Source organism: Mus pahari, chromosome 7, assembly GCF_900095145.1.
Source record: "Mus pahari chromosome 7, PAHARI_EIJ_v1.1, whole genome shotgun sequence".
In the NCBI taxonomy this organism is placed as follows: Eukaryota; Metazoa; Chordata; class Mammalia; order Rodentia; family Muridae; genus Mus; species Mus pahari.
This window is the reverse complement of record NC_034596.1, coordinates 81,413,020-81,433,630: the sequence shown is the minus strand read 5'-3', so window position 1 is coordinate 81,433,630 and position 20,611 is coordinate 81,413,020. Positions and strand designations below refer to the sequence as shown.

General features: G+C 44.1%; 1 protein-coding gene across 2 annotated transcripts in view; it reads right to left on the bottom strand.

The window, feature by feature from the left end:
- The window catches only part of Gpatch2l (G-patch domain containing 2 like), a 51,240-nt gene that overhangs the window by 12,019 nt on the left and 18,610 nt on the right, over nt 1-20,611 (bottom strand). The window contains exons 4-9 of one of the 2 annotated variants that reach the window (XM_021201688.2): nt 19,714-19,890; nt 18,773-18,852; nt 15,555-15,622; nt 13,674-13,713; nt 11,786-11,871; nt 644-738 (exon numbers count right to left, since the gene is read on the bottom strand). In XM_021201688.2, the coding sequence (XP_021057347.1) occupies nt 644-738; nt 11,786-11,871; nt 13,674-13,713; nt 15,555-15,622; nt 18,773-18,852; nt 19,714-19,890 (546 nt within the window). The remainder of the gene's footprint in view (nt 1-643; nt 739-11,785; nt 11,872-13,673; nt 13,714-15,554; nt 15,623-18,772; nt 18,853-19,713; nt 19,891-20,611) is intronic. The other variant, XM_021201690.1, reaches the window with a different exon arrangement.

The following is a 20,611-nucleotide window of genomic DNA, read 5'->3' as shown; positions in this document are numbered from 1 at the left end:
TACTGAGAAGGGGGAGGGGAGGGGAGGGGAGGGGAGGGGAGGGGAGGGGAGGGGAGGGGAGGGGAGGGGAGGGGAGGGGAGGGGAGGGGAGGGGAGGGGAGGGGAGGGGAGGGGAGGGGAGGGGAGGGGAGGGGAGGGGAGGGGAGGGGAGGGGAGGAAAGAGCCAGGGAGTCAGTGGGTAAAAGCACGGCTGTTCTTCCAAAGGACCCAGGTTCAATTTCAGCACCCACACGCGGTTTATAATCATCTAGGATTTTCTGGCCTCCATGGGTACCAGGCACACAAATATGTAAAATAAAATAAAAATTATTTTTTAAAGAAGAGAGTAAAGGAACCCAGGTACCCACTGACCACTGCCCATGCTGCTATCTAGCTGCTGTGCTTCAGCATAGACCTCACTCCTGCAAAGGTTCAGACAGCTAGGGACAGCTGACAGAGGAACACAGAAAGCCTAGTGACAGGATGAAAAAGCAGACTCCACTGTCAGAGAGACCTGTGAAAATTACTGTCAGCACCAAACTTCTTACACAAAACAGGATTAGAGATTCCTTATCACAAAGATTACAGGGAAAGGTATATAAGACACACAACTTAGCATTCAGGACACAATGGTGGTCTATAAATGACAACTGTATGTAATCACCTGGACTAGGGCTAGAAAAAGATGCTGAGGCCACAGGTTTCCGTTTCCTTTTAATGTCACGTGGACATGGTGGTCCCCAGTGTACACTTGCCTGCCTGCAGAAATGAGAAGAGAAAGAAGAGGAAGAAGAAAGATGTTAACATCGCGACCCTTGTTATGAGGTACCATGCTGTCCACATGAAGCCTCTGCCCCGCTACAGATCCAGGGTAACAAAGCAGGCGCCATCTCCTGCACTCCCACTGCAGCTTCTGCACACACTCAGAATTACTCAGCACCCACAGCACCTGGCACTCTCAACTGCATATCAGATTTCAGGGAAGCAGAAATTCAAGTTTAGAGTAAATATGTTTCCTTACATCAGTTTTTACAGTGCTTTCCCATATAAGCTCTAACTGCAATTGAGCTGAACTTACTAATGAAATACCTACTTCCACAGGATAAGGAAGGCACTGAAAGGATCTTAATGATCCATGAACAGGGGCATTTACATAGAATTATAAAATGTTTAACCCTGCTGGGCAGTGGTGATCACACAGTTAATCCCAACACTCTAGAGACAGAAGCAGGTGAATCCCTGAGTTGAGGCCAGCCTGGTCTACAGAGTGAGTTCTAAGACAGCCAGGGCTACACAGAGAAACCCTGTCTCAAAAGCCAAACAAACAAACAAAAAACTACCACTACCACCATCAAAAAAAAAAAAAAAAAAAAGATTTTTTTTTTTTTAAAGAATGATTTATTTTAAGTATGTAAGTACACTACAGCTGTCTTCAGACACACCAGAAGAGGGCGTTGGATCCCATTACAGATGGTTGTGAGCCACCATGTGGATGCTGGGGATTGAACTCAGGACCTCTGGAAGAGCAGTCAGTGCTCTTAACCGCTGAGCCATCCCCCCACCCCCCCCCCCCCCCAAATCTTAAAAAGAAAAAACCCACAAAAAAAGTTCAACCCTACTGCCACTGGATAATCTAGATTTTTAATTTTTTTATTTATGTCTATACATCCTATGCATGCCCGATGCCTGTAGAGGATGGAGGAGGAGAAGGGATGAGGCTCTCCTGGAGCTGGAGCTACACAGCAGTGAGCCGCCAGTGAGCGCTGGGTCAAGGGCTCTCCACCACTGAGCACTGAGCCAGCAGAGCCTCTAGCCCTGGTAATCTGGGTTGCCTTCTTTTTTTTTTTTTTTTAACTTTTTATTGCTTCCTTGTGAATTTTCATATCATGCACCCCAAGCATAATTTGGATTTTTAATACTGTTTATATCACAAGTTAAACATTTGGTTTCTGTGATCTTAAAAATATAAATTATGTGTCAATGTGTTAAACTGTTGGATTTCCCACTTATTTCACAAATTAAACACCAAAATAATCTAAGCTAGGAAAGCAAGATTGTCCAGAAAACGTTAGACTTGACAGTGGACGAGCTACCGTAACATCTCAGTCCCCTACCTGCTCCTTCCCTGCAGTCTGATGAAGCTGACTGTGTGTCACTTTCACACAAAGCTTTCCGTCACCACTGCAGGGCTCATGTGCCGCCAGAATCATTATCTGACTGGTGAACATACATCATGCTTCCCTAATGAGGCTTAATCCCCCTGAGATTAGAACGGGGATCCTGAAAGCAGGCACCATATTTACACTTCTTTCATAATTACCCAATGATCTACTATCCTGAGAGCAGGGCAAACGTTGATCCTCATTAAGAACATGGTAGCCAGGACTTACAGGAAGAAGAATTTAAAAATCAAATGGTCAAACAAATGAGTGAACCCTGAAAAGTAGATTAAAATTATAAAATTTATATTATTTATATTTTGTCACAATTAAAAAAAGAAGCTATAACCCATTTAAAAAAAAAAAGAAAAGAAAAACAACAACAACAACAACAACAAAACAAAGTCCAGTATGTGGGACTGGAGAGGACAACCAGGAATTGCAAGAACCCAAGTTCCCTTCCCAGTACCCACATGAGGTGGCTTAGACCTGCTGTACTTCCATCTCCAGGGGATTCAGTGCACTCACGTGTGTGTGTGTGTGTGTGTATCTGTGTGTATCTGTATGTGTTCATGCACACATTCGATGTCCTACCACTCAGAGGACAGGCAGGAGGAGCTCAAAGCCAGCCTGGGCTACATAGCCAAGTACTGGACTCCCAGATCTACATAGCAAGGTCTTTTTTTCCCCCTAAAGCTAAACAAAAGGAAAAAAGAAAATACATTTAAATCATCTATACTGATCACTCTGTCCTACATGCAAGAGTTAACTTCAAGTTATATACCTCATGATGTTAATTCTGAAAGCTGAAACAATTAATTCTGAATAAATGGGAAAAGTAATAAAAATGGTTGATTTCTTATACCTTACACAGATCCACTGAACAGCTTTAACCGGCATGTGGACTGAGCACCAAAAGCACACAGGACTTCTGTCTGAATGGAGGGACAGACACTTTGATGCCACTTTTTTGATGCCACTTTTCTTAGGCAGGAAAGAATGCGGCAGTACAGAATTGTGTTCCTGATCAGACATATGCACAGATCAGAACTGCACCTTTCCACACAAGGGCCCTAACTACACAGATGGAAACTCTACCCACCCCATGCTTTCACCCAACTCGGGCACACTCAGCCACAGAGACGTCGGGTGTGTGTAAGCCACCTTTTCTCTTCACTGTAAGCTTATCAAAAACAAAAAACTACCGATGTCCTTCTCAGAATAAGTGTTGGGAGCAGTTCTTAGATCAGGACAGTAGGAAATGGAAATGGGGACAGGAGCAAGAGGTACCAGGGATCTGGGTTTCTTCCTGTCAAGATTTACTTTTTAAATCTTTTTCAAAGGATAGTACAAAGACAAAAGCAAACCAACCCCACATTACTTCAGAAGCAGCACTTATGGGCCGAAGAGCTGGCTTGGTGATTAAGCACACTGGCTGCTCCTGCAAAGGACCCAGCTTTGATTCCCAGCTTCCATTTTGTAGCTCAGAGCCACTGTCACTCCAGGGCCCTCTTGAGGCTCCACAGGCACTGCACACACGTGGTGCACACACTATGTGCCGGCAAACAGCCACACACAGAAAATTAACAGATGTAGAATGGCGTTAATCTATATCATATCTATCATTTCCCAACCTTTGCATTTTTGGTTTATGTCTGTAATGTGGTTAAAAGCCCAGATTATCAACTTCTTTATGTATGTACTCAGGAATACTTACCACACACTTTCAAGAAATATGTTTTAAGTAAAAACTGAATTTGTTACTGTATCAAAATGTTAAAATCTTAACCACTTTAAGTGGAACTATAGCAGCTATAGAAAAACTTCTAGCAATGCACACCATCATGTGCACTGTATGTCCATGGGCTGTGGTGGACTGGCAAGCTCAGAGCAGCCTACACTCTCCAGCCCTGTCCCTCATGAGCAACACTAAACAAAGTCAGCTGTTCCTCAACTAAACAATCCCAACATCTCCGCTCATCCTCTCTCAAGGTTTATTTTCCAGCCCCACCTCTAACAGCTTCCTGGGACATTCTAATTGCTTCAACTTTTGGAACGTTCTCTAGTTACAGAGGGGAAAGAATTGCAGGATTCCTAAGCAAACCAAGCTCCCCACACCCCATAAAATAAACATTAGTTGATCGTTTTGCTTAACTGTAAAAGTTTATTTTGTTTGCATTTTCTATCATTCACTAGGCTCTAAGTGAACACCTACTATGTGCCACACATAGTACTAAGCACTAAGAACACAGTGATGAGCAGAGCACTCCTGCTTTTACAAGTCTTCCAACCAAGTCTGAGCTGCAGCTTCGTGGCTTTTCTGGGAACAGATGTATGTAATAGAGACTAGAGCATTGAGACAGAGAAGGCACATGCATCCCTCACGCTCGTATAAACACGCTTGCCCTCATACAACACTGAAACCAAGCTCCACACTGGAGCGCTGTTTCAGAGGAGGTAGGCTGAAAACATGGGAGGGATTTTATTCTGTGTCCCTTCCTTGTTGGGACTTGAGGAGAAACAAACTCTGTCAAGAGGGGCAGTAAGTCCCTCCTCCCTGATAACAGGGCACACTGGGACTGAGTTCTGCTTGCTTGGGGAGAACCTGACGAGAACAAAGAAGGACAAGGACTCGGAACAAGCCTAAGGAGAAGGAGCTGGGCGCTCAGAACAAGGAGACCAGAAAGGGAGCCTGCTGTGCTCGTTTCTGGGAGCTCAGGCTAGCCCAGAGACTGCTGCAGTAGACAGACAACTGTTGAGCCTTCTGTTTCCTACCCAAGTTGTTCTGGTTGTGTATCCCAAAATAATTCAAAAATGGATATAAAAATATTTTAAGGGAAGAAAATACTAAAGAGACAGCTCCCACCCACATCCTGACTTGCAGGATCCGACTCCTGGCCTTTCTTTACTGTGCTGCTACTCAGTGTAAGTCCTTTCACTGTGACAGTGCCAGTCAGTTCTCACCAGAGAGCAACAACAAAACCAGCTCCCAGGAAGGAGAAGGAAGAGTCGTGCTCATCAGCCTGCAGAGCCTCCCTATCAGGCAAGGCAGAAGACTTAGACCTAACCAGAGAATGAGAGCAGTGTTGGTCCTGCGCTACAGACAACATATGCTGGGCAGGGAGCCTCCCAGCTGCTCTGGGAACAAAGAAGGCTATGCAGAAGTTAGGCCTGTGTGTCTACCAGGCTACAGCGTCACTCTCAACTAGTGTGACAAATGATTACTAGAATCACATAAGTTTTCATAAAATACACATCTGGCTAAGATCTGTATTTAGTGTACAAAATCAGTAAAAGGTTTATTTTGAAATTTGCTCCTGGATAATTCTGATAGCCTCTGTGATAATTATGGAGTTACCCCCAAAACCAATCTAGTCAATTACACAGTCTAAATACTCAGACTAAATGCTAACTAAATATAAATAATACAAATATTCTCAGCATATAAGCCAAGAACCCACTCTTCCCTTGCTCCATTTCATCTGGCTGGGCCCCAAGACTCTGGCCACAGTCAGTGAGTGCATGGGTCAGGCCCATCCTTCACAGTATGAGTGTGGGATCAGCATTTCTCCTGCTGGTGTCATCATCTCCTCCTGTGGAGTGTGGTGGCATTTGCCAGAGATTGGAGATTAGAAGCTACAGGGGAGGCAGCAGCTGGTAAAGCGCGTGGTATGTGTTAATGGAGAGCTGAGTTTGGACCCCCACACTCACATCAAGGCCAGGCACAATGGCATGCATTTGCAGTCCCAGCACTAGGGAAGTAGAGACAAATGGACCCCTAGAGTCCCCTGGAGGCTGGTGAGAGCTCAGTGGACTAAAGTGCTTGATGCCAAGCCTGAGGGCCTGGACTTGATGCCCAGGACCCACGTGGTGAAACGAAAGCACCAACTCCCACAAACGACCCTCTGACCTCAACATGAGTGCTGTGCACATATGCCTCCCATCCCACCTCCAAAATAGATGCAAAAAATAAAAGTAGAAACCTAAGGTGCAGAGCAGCTCAGGAAGACACCCAATGGTGACTTTTGGTCTCCATGTACAAGCATGTAGACACACACATACACAAATACAGCACCAACATGTACACATACACTCAAAGAAGCAGGTATGGGGATAGCTAAGCAGAATAATTATTAATAATTAATATACTTTAAAAAATATATTCCTTCCTAAGCAGTCTCTAAATTCTTCTGTGAAGGTGAATGGTGATTAACAATTAATGAAAAGAGAACTCTTTCTATGCTCCTGTAAACACAGCATTTCTACTTTATTTGTGGAAGGATCAGGTGAGCTGCCCGGCCTGCAGAGTTACTTAGGTAACTGGGCAGATTACTGTGTCCCAGGGGCAGGAATGTACTTTTAGGGGGGAAATACTTTGATACTTTGAAAGAAATACATGCATGTTTAATACAACTAGTGCTGGCAAAAAGAAGAAAGAAAAAGAAAGAGAGAGAGAGAGAGAGAGAGAGAGAGAGAGAGAAAGAAAGAAAGAAAGAAGAGTAGAAAGGAGAGGGGGAGGGAGGGGGAGAGGAGGGGAAGGGAGAGGGGAGAGGGGAGAGGGGAGAGGGGAGAGGAGATACTGTTTCTGGTATAGAACAAAGATACTGAAAGTCTCTTGGAGACAGCTAAAGCCGTCTTTGTCTGCCAAAGGCAAGCTAGTGTAAGGAACAGTTCACCTTCAAAACTGCTTGTTTTTAAAAGCTATGAAAAAGTTCAGTTTGGGTGTTTAAAAAAGAAGAGGTTTTACCTGCTCTATTTTCTACTTACATAACACCCGAGGAAAAACTGGTGTTAGTAAGGAACAAAGGTCATACATATCATATATTTTAATTATTCTCCTTAATTACAAATCCATTCACTTCAACCTTTCTAATAAAAAAATTCTAGAGACTTGCCCCATGTAAAACACTCTGCTGGAGGCACACAGAGTTGATCCATGGTGACTGCATGTCCCCAGGAGGTCACAGCATGGTGGGAGTCAGAGAACTAATACTTTTGAGACAAGGAGTCATAATCAAGGAAGAAGTCAAGAACTGGGTGGAATGAGGGACAGGGTGGCTACATCTGGAGAAGCAGGGGAACCCTCCCTCACCTCTGAGTGTATTTTCAGGGTTCCTGGCATTTATTAAACACCCAGTAGGAGAAAGATCTTCCTTCATCGTCCTGCACAGGGGCTAAAAATGAAGGCCCATAGCATGAGGGGAGAAACCCACTTCACAAGCATACAAGAGACAAGCGCTGATCTAGCAAAAGAAGAAACCCTGACAATTCCTTCATTGCCTCCTACCTCTCAGTAGCCTGTGGCTACGGGCTCACAGCACTTAAAACTGCCTTTATACTCTTCCCTTGGCAAGACCAAGGCTATGTCACCCTCAGGAATCACACTCTTGGGAAAATGTGCATCACAATGGAAAGACAGAAAGAAAGTGCTTTCATCACTCCACACAGGCAATAACATGGCAACCATCCAAGAGCTCCTGTAAATAAGCCCCTCTAAGAGAAGGAGATTTAAGAACTGTGTGCCATGCAGCAGGAGGTTGTACAACAGGCCTGGATAACCTATGGATGTATGCAGACACCATTACAGCAAAACCCTTCCTCTGACACGGCTGAAACCCAGGCACTAAAGAGTTGAGCTGGAGCTGCTGTGTGTCATAGCACCCCACACAGACAGAGGACTCATAAAAGGTCCCTTCCCCCAAGCCCTGGGGTAAAACCTGAGGCTGTTTATTATGGCTCCAAAGGTCAAAATTAATAGCATGAATTGAGTCGTCTTCTTGCTTTTTGAAACTCCTTGTCAAGTGGTAGAGCCAGCTGGGCACACAACTCTGATATGCAGATCGTAAGGCTTATGAACAGATAAAATGAATTACAATGAGCTAGGCCCATCATATTTCAACTCTCTAATGGGCAGGAAGGTCTCTCTCTCTCTCTACCTAAACACTGTCCAAATGTTTCTTCTTAAGAGTCAATTTGAGGCCACTTAAAGTCCTCAAGAATCTGCACGGTATCTTATTAGCAAAGAAGACTGGAGCGAGCTCAAAGGTCTTAAAATTGAAATCATCCTAAGGACAGGTAAGGAAGTAAGTCAAAAATAATGGTGGTTGCCAGGCTGCTGAATATTTACATACACCATTTCATTTTGATCCCCACTAGTCCCATAAGAAAAGTTCCACTTTAAACATGTGGAAACTGAGGAACAAGTAGGTTAAGTGTTTACCCAGGTAAATCCAACACTCTTATCCGAGTGAGTCGGCGGCTGGTCAGCAAATCCCAGGGATTCTCTTGTCTCTGCTTGGTCAGTGTTGAGATTACAGATCCACACTGTGGCACCCCACTTTTTAAGAAAATGGGTGCTAGGGATCAAACTCAAGTCCTAGTGTTTGTACAACTTCTTACCAATTAAGCCATCTCCCTTATTGCCCATGAATGCATTTTTTTTAAGGCTTCTCAAATGACTCCGAAGTAGTCAGGGTTGAAAACTATCATCAAACTTAAGTATTTTTAGGGTGAACCTCCAAATTTACTAAATGGTACAACCACAAGTCTCCTTCCCACCCCGGCATATGCCACACCCACACAGTGTTACCCTTAACTAGGTCTCGTTAGTCATTTGATTGTAGTGAAATGCTCAACTAGTCCTTGAGGACACATGTCACACCCCAGTGGCCTCAGCTTATTCTGAGATCCCAGGCTGTATGTGGCTTTGGAGGGGGCCATGTTCAGATGCTGAAGTCGAGCTGAATGTGACCGGCAGTGTCCAGCAAGGAGGTAGCTCAGCTCAGCTCCCTGGCAGGAGGGAACCTTCCGAGCCTGAGCCTGGCGTGATTATCAGACTCTTTGTGCTCTTAAAGGAGAGTAATTATAGGCATGTGAGAAAGGGGAAGCACTCCCCGAGGAGCTCTTCCTCACACGCTTCCCAAGAGGCACGAGGGCCATTAAAAATTCCATGATGAAGAGGAAAAACAGCCTGGGAACAGCCAGGAGGCAATACAGCAAATTAATACAGCAGCCCTCCTCAGGGAAAGCTGCGATAAAACAGGAAACACTTCTCTCTTTGCAAAATAAAATTATACCACTAATGATAACACAGTCACCACACACGCGCACAAATCGTTCTAATGATGGGTGTAAAATTCCCAATGCTGCCCAGATGCTTTGAAAGAAATTTCTTCCTACTACAAATAAAATGGGACAAGGAAGAGATAAACCCTCCATTCGAAACCCTCTTTAGTGCGGTCTCCGCTGCCTCTTCCCTAGCACCCCGCTCCTCCACAGCCTGTCCCCGATACCAGGCTTCGGTTAAACAGTCCACTCTTCCTAAAACCCACTGCGTGGTTCCAATCCCATCTTATGAGCTGGAGTCACACAGGTCCTGCCACAATGACACCATGCTGCCCAGGACCTCAGTGCTGAGCACTATACCCAAGACCTCAGTGTTTCCCACTCCTGTTTTCTGAAACCTTCACTTCAGACAACTTCAGATGTCTGCGCTGACCATTCTCATAGAGCAGCACCTGGCAAACCTTTACGTGTGCTTCATTAAGTGAAAATTGTTAGGAACAGCAGATGTTATACACATCATACACAGAGAAAATACATACACATGTGGTTTTAGGACAAACACACATATAACTTAAAACAAAGAAAAATGTAAGGATAAGGTAATGAATGTTAATTCAAACTTTTTTCTTCCCCAAACTCAGAAGAGCATGCGTGCAGCCTACTAATTTGGACTGTTACCTAAAGATAAGACAATGACAACTGGCCATCATCTCCATTCTCTCTCCTTGTTTCTAGCAAGAGCTCAAAGCAGCAGCAGCACGGCCCTCAGCTGTGTGTACTAGAAGCTTGGCTGAGACTACTTAATGTTCCCAAGGCTAGCCACACACATCATCAGTCAAGAGAGCAACAATAATGATATTACAGGATGTGCAGAGGATCAGGAATCCAGCTCTGGGTCCTGGCCACAAGCGAGGCTTCTAATGGAAGAGAGAAGAGGCAATGCTCCCCTTAGTGGAGTCCAGGTAGTGGACGTGAGGAAGGAGGGCGGAGTAATCCCATGTGCTGGATTTGTGTGGTGCTGCTCAGCTGGTTGTCCCAAAGACCACACACGGCCACTGCTCTAGTATCAAAACAAAATACAGATGTGTGCCCTTCTTTGGACTAAAATCTGGAAAACTTCCCATGGGCCTGCATTAGGATACTTGCCTGTGTGTGGCATAGCTTTTCTGTGCAAACTGTTACCATAGCTGTCAGTTTCCATACCTGATTTTTTTCATTAGAGCTTCAGTTCTAGACAAAGAGCCTAGTATATAGTAAGGAGTCAGCAAATGGTGAATGAATGAATGAATGAAAATCAAGCAGCCTGACACTGAAGGAAAGGCCTATGGGAGAAGTTTGTATCACCCCACTCTTCCACATTCATAGCAACACTATTGAGTGGCCTTTCTTTTCAAAAGACTATCTTTATTAAAATACTTCTTAGAAAGATCTAGCAGTAGGTTATGAACTATGGCTCATCATCCAAACCCTATGGAACTATGTCCAAACAGTTAACTTCTACTGTGTAGTCTACAGGATGAGTCTGAGCACATTTACTTAAGAGCTGACTTAAAAAAAAAAAAAAAAAAAAAAAAAAAAAAAAAAAAAACAACAGAAGACAGGCATTTGTGAGGCAGAGGCAGGTGGATTTCTGTGAGTTCAAGGCCAGCCTACTTTATACAGCTGCAAGACAGCCAGGTTTACATATGAGAGAGCCTGTTTCAAACAAACAAACAAACAAAACCAAACAACCAACCAAAAACAAAACAACACAAAAAGCATCAGAACCTTGGAAATGAAATCCTTTATGCTACCAAAAATAGAACAAGAGTTCTTTGGTCTAAACTCTTAGCTGTTCTACACACAATAACACTGCTAAGAAATGCCATCATCAAACGTCCATGTCACCTGAATTAAGAGAATCCGTAATGACATAAAAAGTGTTTAACAAGTGCTAGACCTTTGTGCAGGGATTTATCAGGGAATAAGACAAGGTCTCTGCACCTTGAGAAAGCCAATGGGGTAGGGCTGGAATTTTAAAGAAACTGGTATACAGCAGTGTCATGACAGACAGGGTAAGCACTGCATGGAAACAGATACAGTAAGCAGATGGGGCTGCCGTGACCCCTAGGTATCCAGGGGCTCCGAGAGCTTTCCATGCAAAGCAACATGAGAGCAAGGGCCAGGACAGCACGGGCTGCCACTGTATAAGGAAATGACGCTCCCCAGTACTGCCTGATACTGAGAGGGGCAGGACTGGATGAGAGGAAGGTGGCCATGTTGGCAGAAACCAGTTATGCAGGGCTTTGCAGGTCAGGACGGAGGCATTGATAATATTCTTTGAGGATGGGCTTTTAGCAGCAGAAATCATGTGACATGTGAGGCAGAAGACATAGGCCACAGTGCCGATTGAATCACAGAAGCAGGTGATCACAGGAAAACTACTCAGCCTGCTTCTGCATCTGTGAAACTCCAAATTACCTCTGAAGATTGTTGTGAGGATCAAATCGGATCCTCTGCACATATACTATATAATCTCAAGTGTTATGAAAAGGGACACAGAATTTTCCAAAAGAAAATAATAGCCACTGGAAGCCAATTACCTGGCAGAGCAGTGTGCAGGTGAGCACCTTCGATGAGAAGCATCAGCAAGAACATCCAGGGAGTAAAGAGGGGAGAGTGGATTAAACTGTGGAGATGAATGAGATCATTTCAGTATGGCTTAAATCAAACAGACCTGATTCCAAAAAGCAGCCTTCAGGCTTTCTTTAACAATGTCCAACCCTCCTGCCATGAACACCCCCACCATTCAATAAGGGTATGCATGTCTAACCTTACGTCCATAAATGTCCCAGCACAGAACAAACAACTATTGCCTGCCAGACAAAACATTCATGCAATAATCACTTACAGGTCAAACACAGTACTTCTTAATGGACAGTCCAGGAACTTACACCTCGCAAATATCCACTGTGCATCAGCCCTTTCCCAGGAAGGCTAGCACGAAATTACCTTTTCAGGGACAACTGCAGAGCACACTCCAGTGCAGTGGTGAGTATAGTGTAAAGAGAAGGTGCCTGGAGTTAGAGTGCTCGGGTGAGTGTACCATCGAGCTGCTGTACGTTTAAGAGCGGTATCTCCTGCGAGCTTTGCTAGCCTGCTCTCCAGGGTGGATCACTGGCCACCTTGCCTATAATAGGGTTACTGGCAGGGCTAGCTGAAGTACTGCTTTTCAGGCCATATAGCAATTTCAGTTTCTATTGACCTTAAAAGATGACTAAGAGAGGGTGAAGAGCTCAGTGCGTGTGTTAGCAGGACATCCTCAGCATCAAAACTATAAACCCAAAAATGAGGCTGATGATCAAATGGGGTACTGTGTACAAAGCACTGAGGATCAAATGGGGTACTGTGTACAAAGCACTGCACTGCACTTCTCCCCACAATAAGCATTCCTTTGAAAAATGGGTAACTTAACGACTTAAGAGAGAAAGAGTGGTAATTGAAATGGGCTTCAAAAGAGCAGAAGTGAAGCTGGTATACACCACTCTGCAACTTAGGAAAATAGCTGAAACTCATGGTGCATGTACATCACTGACATAGAGCAAGTGACAGCCACAAGTCCCCTTCTGCCTCTGCATACTCTGAAGCAAATATGATCCACACGCTAGCTTAACAGTCCCGAGTCTCTTGCATGCCAGCCACCTTCACGACCCCTTCCTTGCCTGCCCACAACCTGCACTACTTACTGTTTATCTAGAACTTTCCTTTACACCAATTACACTCAGCTTTGCGCTGTTTCCACAGAGTAAGCTTGACAAAGCGATTATACTTGCTCTAATGTTTATTATAATATGTAACTTAAAATTCACCACCTAAAGTCACCTCATAAACACACACTGGTTTTTATCTTCCACTATTCTAGTTAATTGTGAACCAACAACTTCAAAGTGAACTTTCCAAGTGTGAACCATATGACATAATAAGCTACTAAGTAGTAGCCAAAAAGGCCACCCACCAAGCAAGGAGCAAGAGAAGTCTAAGAACTTCCCCCTCAGTCTCCATCAATTTCACTAAGGTAAAGCAACCCCATCCCTGAACTAAAAACAGTTCAAGCATCGATAAAAATAACCATGTCCATTATGATGAGTCATTTTTAAATCATGGATACCACTCAAAGGCCTGATATATCAAGAGTTCCCCTAAAGGAGGAGCCAGGGAAAAAAAGACTAATAAACCAAAATAAACCCAGGCTTCCCTTGAAATGTGTGTTACTAGTAAGAAACTGACATCGGCATTGGAACCTAAGAGAGAACTGGTTATAGTCCTCAGAGATGAGCCTGAGGCCGCCGAGGAACACAGCTCTCAGGAATCTCACTCACCTCATGTGCACATGCAGAAATGTGAGGAGAACAGAAACCAACGCTTTAGTCTTTCTAAAGAAAAGGAAACTGAATGATTAAAAAAAAAGATGGCCACGGAGAGTGATCTTACCTGATTCCGTTCTCTTTTCCCAGCTGATGGTAACCAGAAACTAAGGAGAGAATGACAGGAAAGACGATGGTAAGAGGTGCTAGGAAAGCTCAAAGGAAGAGAAGGGGGTGGGGGGGGCACTGCAGTGAGGACGGAGGACTGGGAGACATGCGGCCCAAGGATGGCACTGGCCATAGGTGAAGTAACCCTGACTACATACAGCCTGACAGCTCTTATCTCGCCTGTACGGTCAGAAGAGGGCTCTAACTCTGAAACTAGACTAGGTGAGACTTGGGTACTGACCATAGTATATAAGGAATAAGTTATACAGATGCTTTAGCATATACAAATGTGGGGCTTTTGGACATGTGCAGGTGTCTGCAGTGTGTAAGTTCACAGGTGCACATGTGTGTGCAGGCCAGAGGTTGAGGTCTGATGTCTTGCTGGGTCAGTTTCCACTTCATTTACTCAGCCATGGTCTCTCGCTGACCTCGAGCTCACTGCTAGACAGCTTGCCCTGGGATCTACTTCTCAAGTGCTGCTCTTACAGGCAGGCCCGCCACACTGCCTGCTTGTATATGTGGGTGCTGGGGACCCAGACTCAAGTTCTTATGCTTGATTCACTGAACCCTCTCTCCAGCCCCAATATGTATGTATTTATTCAGCAAATATTTAAATTTTTGCCACACAAGAACCAGTAGGAAGGTAAAACACAGAGCAAAGCCCCTGTTTAGGAGATGAAACTTTTACAAGAAAGGCAGACGACTCCTGAATAGTTATATTTGGGCTTCCCACTGTATTCACCATGGTAACAAGGACAAAAGATTTCTCCTTAAAGAGGTCTAAAGGAGAACAGAAGCAATCAGCTTTCATTTTAAAACAAAAAAAAATTAATTTTTTATTATTTTATTTATTTATATTTCAAATGTTATCCCCACTTTCTGGTTTCCCCTCCTCAAACCCCCTACCCCACCCTCCTCCCCCCTGCTTCTATGAGGGTGCTCCCTCTCCTACACTGGGGCATAGAGCCTTCAGAGGACCAAGGGCCTCCCCTCCCATTGATGCCAGATACGGCCATCCTCTGCTACACATGCAGCTGGAGCCATAGGTCCCTCCATGTACACTCCTAAGTTGGTGGTTTAGTCCCTGGGAGCTCGGGGCGGGGTGGGGAGGTGTCTGGTTGGTTGATATTGTTCTTCCTATGGGGTTGCAAACTCCTTCAGCTCCTCAGTCCTTCCCCTAACTCCATTAAAACAAAACTTTTAAAATCGAAAAATGAATTTAAAATATGGCATCTAGCTCCTCTTCTCTGTGTGCTTGCCCTTTCTCTTTTTCTCTTCCCCTTCCCCTCTTCTCTCCCCAGGGCAACTCCCCTGACCTCCTCAATCCTTGGGGCCAGTGAACTTGCCAGAGGCAGCTTCTCAATAAACCTGGCTATAAAACAAAATAAAATAAAATAAAATAAAATAAAATAAAATAAAATAAAATAAAATAAAATAAAATATGGCATCTTAGTGGTGAACACTAACCAATACAACACCTAGAAATATAACAGACAACAAAATAAACACTAATCTAGACGGGAAAAGGAAACCACTGTCATAATTTTGGGACATTAGCTATCTGTGTGTCACAGCACCCTTGTGGGGTCAGTCTGTAGAGAGATGGCTCTTTTCTCTCCCCAAGGACTCTGGGACTGAACTCTGGTCGTCACACGGGAGCAGGTACTTTTAGCCAGGGAGCCATCTTGCCAGCCATCTTAACTGCTAGGAAGCACAATCTTTACATCTCCTCTTTCAGCTCCCAAGTCTAATATCAAGGTTGCTTTATAAATGCCTTCTCTGCCTCCGTCTCCAAGGCACAAGCCAGGCCAGCCAGTGGGCAGGGCGCTCAGGCACTCACTCTGTCTGCCGGGGGTCGCTGATGGGATGGCCAATCCGCTCTGTACCCAGGCTGCTTATGCTCGTCTCCTAAGAGGACAAGAATAAGAGTGTCATCTAAGCACACAAGCAAATGTGGATAACGCAAGCTGTCCCCAAGCTCAAGTTTTTCCTAACTACGCCAGCCAAGCAGCCTCAAGTTTATGTCAACCTTAAAAAACAACAGTAACTGTTTTTTATGTGAATCCATCTTAGAAGTATTATATACTACCTAGCTATTCTCTGCTGATCCAAAAATTTTTTTAAAAGCCTTTAAAAGGGCTGTTATAAATACTGTTTGTTGGATTTGGGGTTTATTCTGTTTTAAATTTAGCTTTGTGTAAATATGTGGGGCAGTACATTTGTATAGGCATGTGTAAGAGTATATATGGAAGCCAGAGGATCATCTCTGGCATGTGTTAGTGTGTGTATGTACAGAATCCAGGCCCATCTCCAGCATGCATGAGGGTGTGTATGCATGGAAGCTGTTCTTCAGGCATTGTCTACACCTTAGCCAGAGCTTACCATACACACTAGGCTGTCTGGCTGGTGAGCTTCAGGTCTCTCCCTGTCTCCATCTCCCCAGTGCTGGGATTACAAGCATGCCACCACACCTGAGGCTTTCTCCTCCTCACATGGGCGGGGAACGGACTCAAGTCCTCCAGAAACGCTTCACCAACTTGGTCTGTCTCTCCAGCCATAAGTTTATTTTTTTGATTGACACATAAATGAAATATAAAACTAATACAAAGTGATGTTTCAATGTATGTATACACTGTTTATCGTTTGCATGTGTATGTAATTTTAATGTAGGAATACTTCCAGGAGTACTAATATAATAATACTTCCTACGGTACTGAGGTATAAAGATGTAGAAAAGCTTTTTCAGAAGACTCACTTTTGCTGTTGTTTTGAGACATGGTTTCACTATGTAGGTAAAGCTGGCTTTGTTCAAAGCCTGCTCCAGATTCCCAAGTATTGAGAATGGAGGTCTATGTCACCAAACGCAACCACAGGAGCCAGATTTGAAAAGAAGAACACACTAAGCTCCATGAACTATCTGACTGCGGCTCAACAGCCACCACAAGCGAAGCCTAAATATCTGTGCTCTAAATATGTGTGTTAAAGAACTGCTACTTACAAAAATAATCAGCCAGGCTGGACACAAAGTTCAATGGCAAAGTGCTTGCCTAGCATGCACAAGGCCCTGAATTCAATCCCTACCACCACAAGAAACAAAACCCACAAGGATTACCACTGTGTTCTGGCCCTTGCACATCATTTCAAAGTCAAAGCAGAAGGCTGTATGAACTGACTCTTACATTTGGGGCTCTGGGGACTGCAGTGTGAAAGCATACCTGTAACCCCACAGCAAGAGTGAAGGCACTCTCCTCCTCTAACTGTAGCACATTTACATGATATTCGCCACAGCAACCCACACAGAGCCCAGAGTCACACACCAGAGTAAGTGCTAAGGTGACAGGTCACATCAGAGGCATGAGTGTCAGCATTACTCAAAACATATCTGTATCTTGGCAGATGTTGGTTGTATTCAACTGTGTGTATGAATTAACCTGAAGAGTAGGAAACACACTTCAGTAGAAGCACCAGCTTTAGAAAAATTAATTTGAGGTCAGATTCTAAACAGAGGCAGAGCTAAGTGGAAGGCCCATGCACACTAATTTTTTATGGCTCCAGGTCAGAGACAGAGAATGGTAGAGGGGCCAAGGGAAAAGATGGATGAAAAATGAGCTATTTATTAAAGCAGAAAAATTATTAACTTAAAATGCCGTAATACTTAAATTTACAGTTTATTACTGTGTAAATTACAAGCAGTACTTTACGTAATTAGCAGCTCACTGGCAGGGAGCTGTGAATGAAACTCATTATTTATGATTACAGTTTAGAAAGAGAGGAGAGGGACTGGGGAGGGGAGGGAGCGGTGACCTCTGCTAGAAATGACAGATCTCCCTTTAAGGTGATGAAGATGAATTAAACAAGTGCATATCACCCTATTCACTTGAGATCATTAGCTGCAGGTCCAATAAACCCTAGGTTCCTCCCAGGCACACTGGAGAGATCCTTCCAGATGAACTAACTCACTTCCAGGAAGCAGAAGGCTCTTACTTTATATGAGCTTAAAGCAAAGCAGCAGATGGTGGGGAGAACATGACTCTGCTGCTCAACAGAAGGGGAAGTGAAACCTTCGCACTGTCCTCTACAGCAGAGCATCTTCTACCGTCCTTAACCCTATGTACACAGAAGCACTCCCAGTCATGGCGAGCTCCCTAAGCAGCACAGTGAGGGTCCATGGTCTTCTCTTTTCTTTTCTTTTTCCATGTCCTAAACTTCAGAAATTTGTCCTCTGGGTAGACTACAGTAAAAAGCAGCAGCCAGAAGACTGACCAACAACCAAATGCATGGCTTGGCAAACAGACAACCTCGTAGCAGGCGTTCTGAGTGCCTGACAAACTCTTCCTTACTGTGGTCCCTGCCTGAATGAGGAACCTTTGCCTTAGCCTACTTCTCAGTCTCCAAGCTGGAATACAAATTAGGTCAAGCGCTAGGGGCATGCCTATAATCCTAGAATTCAGGGAGTTAGGATCATTTCAAATTGAAGGCCACAGAGCAAGTGAGACACAAAGCAAGTACTAGGCCAGTGTGGACTTCATAGAGACCTAAAAATAAGATAAATTCAATTTTAAAAGAAGAGCGTTACAAGGAGCTCCTATACTTCTGCAAAGCAAGCTTAGTGCTGTTCATGTGGGGGAGGGGTTGCTTGTTTCTGTGTGTTTACTGTTGCATCCTTTACATCAATTCTAGGATAAAAACACACTCCTCATTTCAGGAGTTGTAAAGAAGTCAAAAGATATTTTTAATTTTTAACTTATGCAATAATATAGGATTAGTAACAAGTGCAGGAGAGAGAGAGAGATTGAGCCAGCAGGTTTACACACAATGGAGGCTACAGGGAATGTTTGCTTGGTCAGAATGTCTATGTTGATAAAGTGCTTCTCTTTCACATTTGTAGCCATTCAAATCCCACATAATGGTCATTATCCCTTCTCAATTCCCAGAACATTTCAATTGGTTTCATTAACTCCAGAGAGTCTTGTGATGCCTTCAATTGTCAGTAGGGCATGCAAATCCCATGGGGACTACCACCTTCCACAGCACAGGAGAAACCATGAAATCTGTCACCTTCCCAGGCAGCCTTCTCCGCCCCTTCCTGAGGCAACGAGGTGCAGCTCCTGGCAACCGATTCAGACGACCATGGTATCCTGTGGAAAGAAGGCCTCAGTTATTGAATGCACAAGATATGTAAACACAGATGTTGTAACACACTGGAACCCTTACCCCAGCATCCTCACAAGGCTATGTGCCAAAGACTTACTGTGCCCATATCTTTGTCCTGAGCAGTATGATGGCAGGTGAACCATGCTAAGCAGACAATGGTTGGTTGCCACTTCCTGAGAGTCCTAAATGTACACAGCTAAAGAAACCTGTACACCAGTCCTCTTCCTTGTCACACATCTTAGGCAATGGTTCTGATATTACTAAGAGTGAAATGACTTGGTTGCGAGCATGGAGCTAACTAAAATAGAAGTACAATCACATTTCTGTCCCCTGTCATGGGCCCTTACCACTCCATTCTGCTACTTTAGAACTGAAAAAAAGCTGATATGCATTTGTGTCAAAGTACACAGTAAGATGATCATAAATGTAAACAATTACATTTAAAGAAGTATTTTTAAACCATCCACTTAAAAAATGACATTATTTCTTGCATGTGAATGTCCTTCCAAAAGCCTGTCTCTTGTAAGAGCCAATCTTCCAAGCTTCCAATGAGTACTCAAGAAGTAATACACCAGCATTGCCATGATATGTGGCTGCGACTAATGCCAGGCTTCCTAAATGCAGCGTACACTGGTGATGGCCCCAGAGCCTATACGGGTTGACATAGGAGAAGAGAACTCTGAGCTTTGAGACTCACCTTTGAATCCCCTCAAACCCTGAGCTAACACCACGATTCAGAGAGCAATGCATGGTCAGAGGCTTGCAAGTGCTCAGGCAGAGCACACTGAATCTTCCCATAGGGAACGTAAAGCCATGCCCTAGACTTTCATCGTCTCCACACTCACCTCTTTGAGCTGGCCGGGAAGGTAAAAGGAACGTGGAGTCTGAGAGTTTATCCAGGCCGGAATCCATCCTTTCTACTTCAGTGCAGTGATCAGGAGCCCACTTGGGCAGAAGATTATGGACAGTGAATCCGGAGACACATTCTCCTTCATAAAACCAATCACTCTGTTCATCATCCCCTAAAGCAAACAGATCGTGTCCTGAGCTGTCATGATAAAGTCCAAATGCCAGGAGAGTTTCTCAACACCATAGTTGTGATACTTTCAAGTAAGCCAAGGTGCAAAAGAAGCTGTCCAGTTCCCCTTGGTGCACAGAGAGATGAAAATTGAGGCATCAACCTAGTTGCTCATGGATGGCAGACTGTTTTCACCACTTACATAGTAAAATCTAAGATCTAGCCTCATGCCCTCCAGAATTCATGTGTAAAACCCACAAATAATTTATCTCTTCCAAAACACACAATAGCTCCAACTTATAGTGAGGCAATCAATGCCTGGAAGTTGGGGTTCAGCTAGTAAATGAAGTGAGAATTTGAATCCTAAGCCTGACAAAGTTCATAAAAAAACAAACTGTGTCCCTGACCATTATCCATGGTGTAAATAGAGTTCAAAGCCGTAAATGTTCCTCAATCCAAAAATTAGCTGTTATTGCTGGGGGGAGGGGTATTATATATTTACATTTTATCATAATAGATCAGTAAAGAATGTAAGCCCACCCTTTGTTTTAACCTTGGTATCTCACTGATAGGACAAAAAACAATTTTGAACCAGAAATCCAAGCTTCCAGGAAAAAACTAACCACAGTAACAAGCAATAAAACCCCCTAAGGCTTTTCAAGAAACTACGTCATTTCCCTGAGCCCACGACTAAGGTCCCAACTAACCCATACATTCAAACTCTG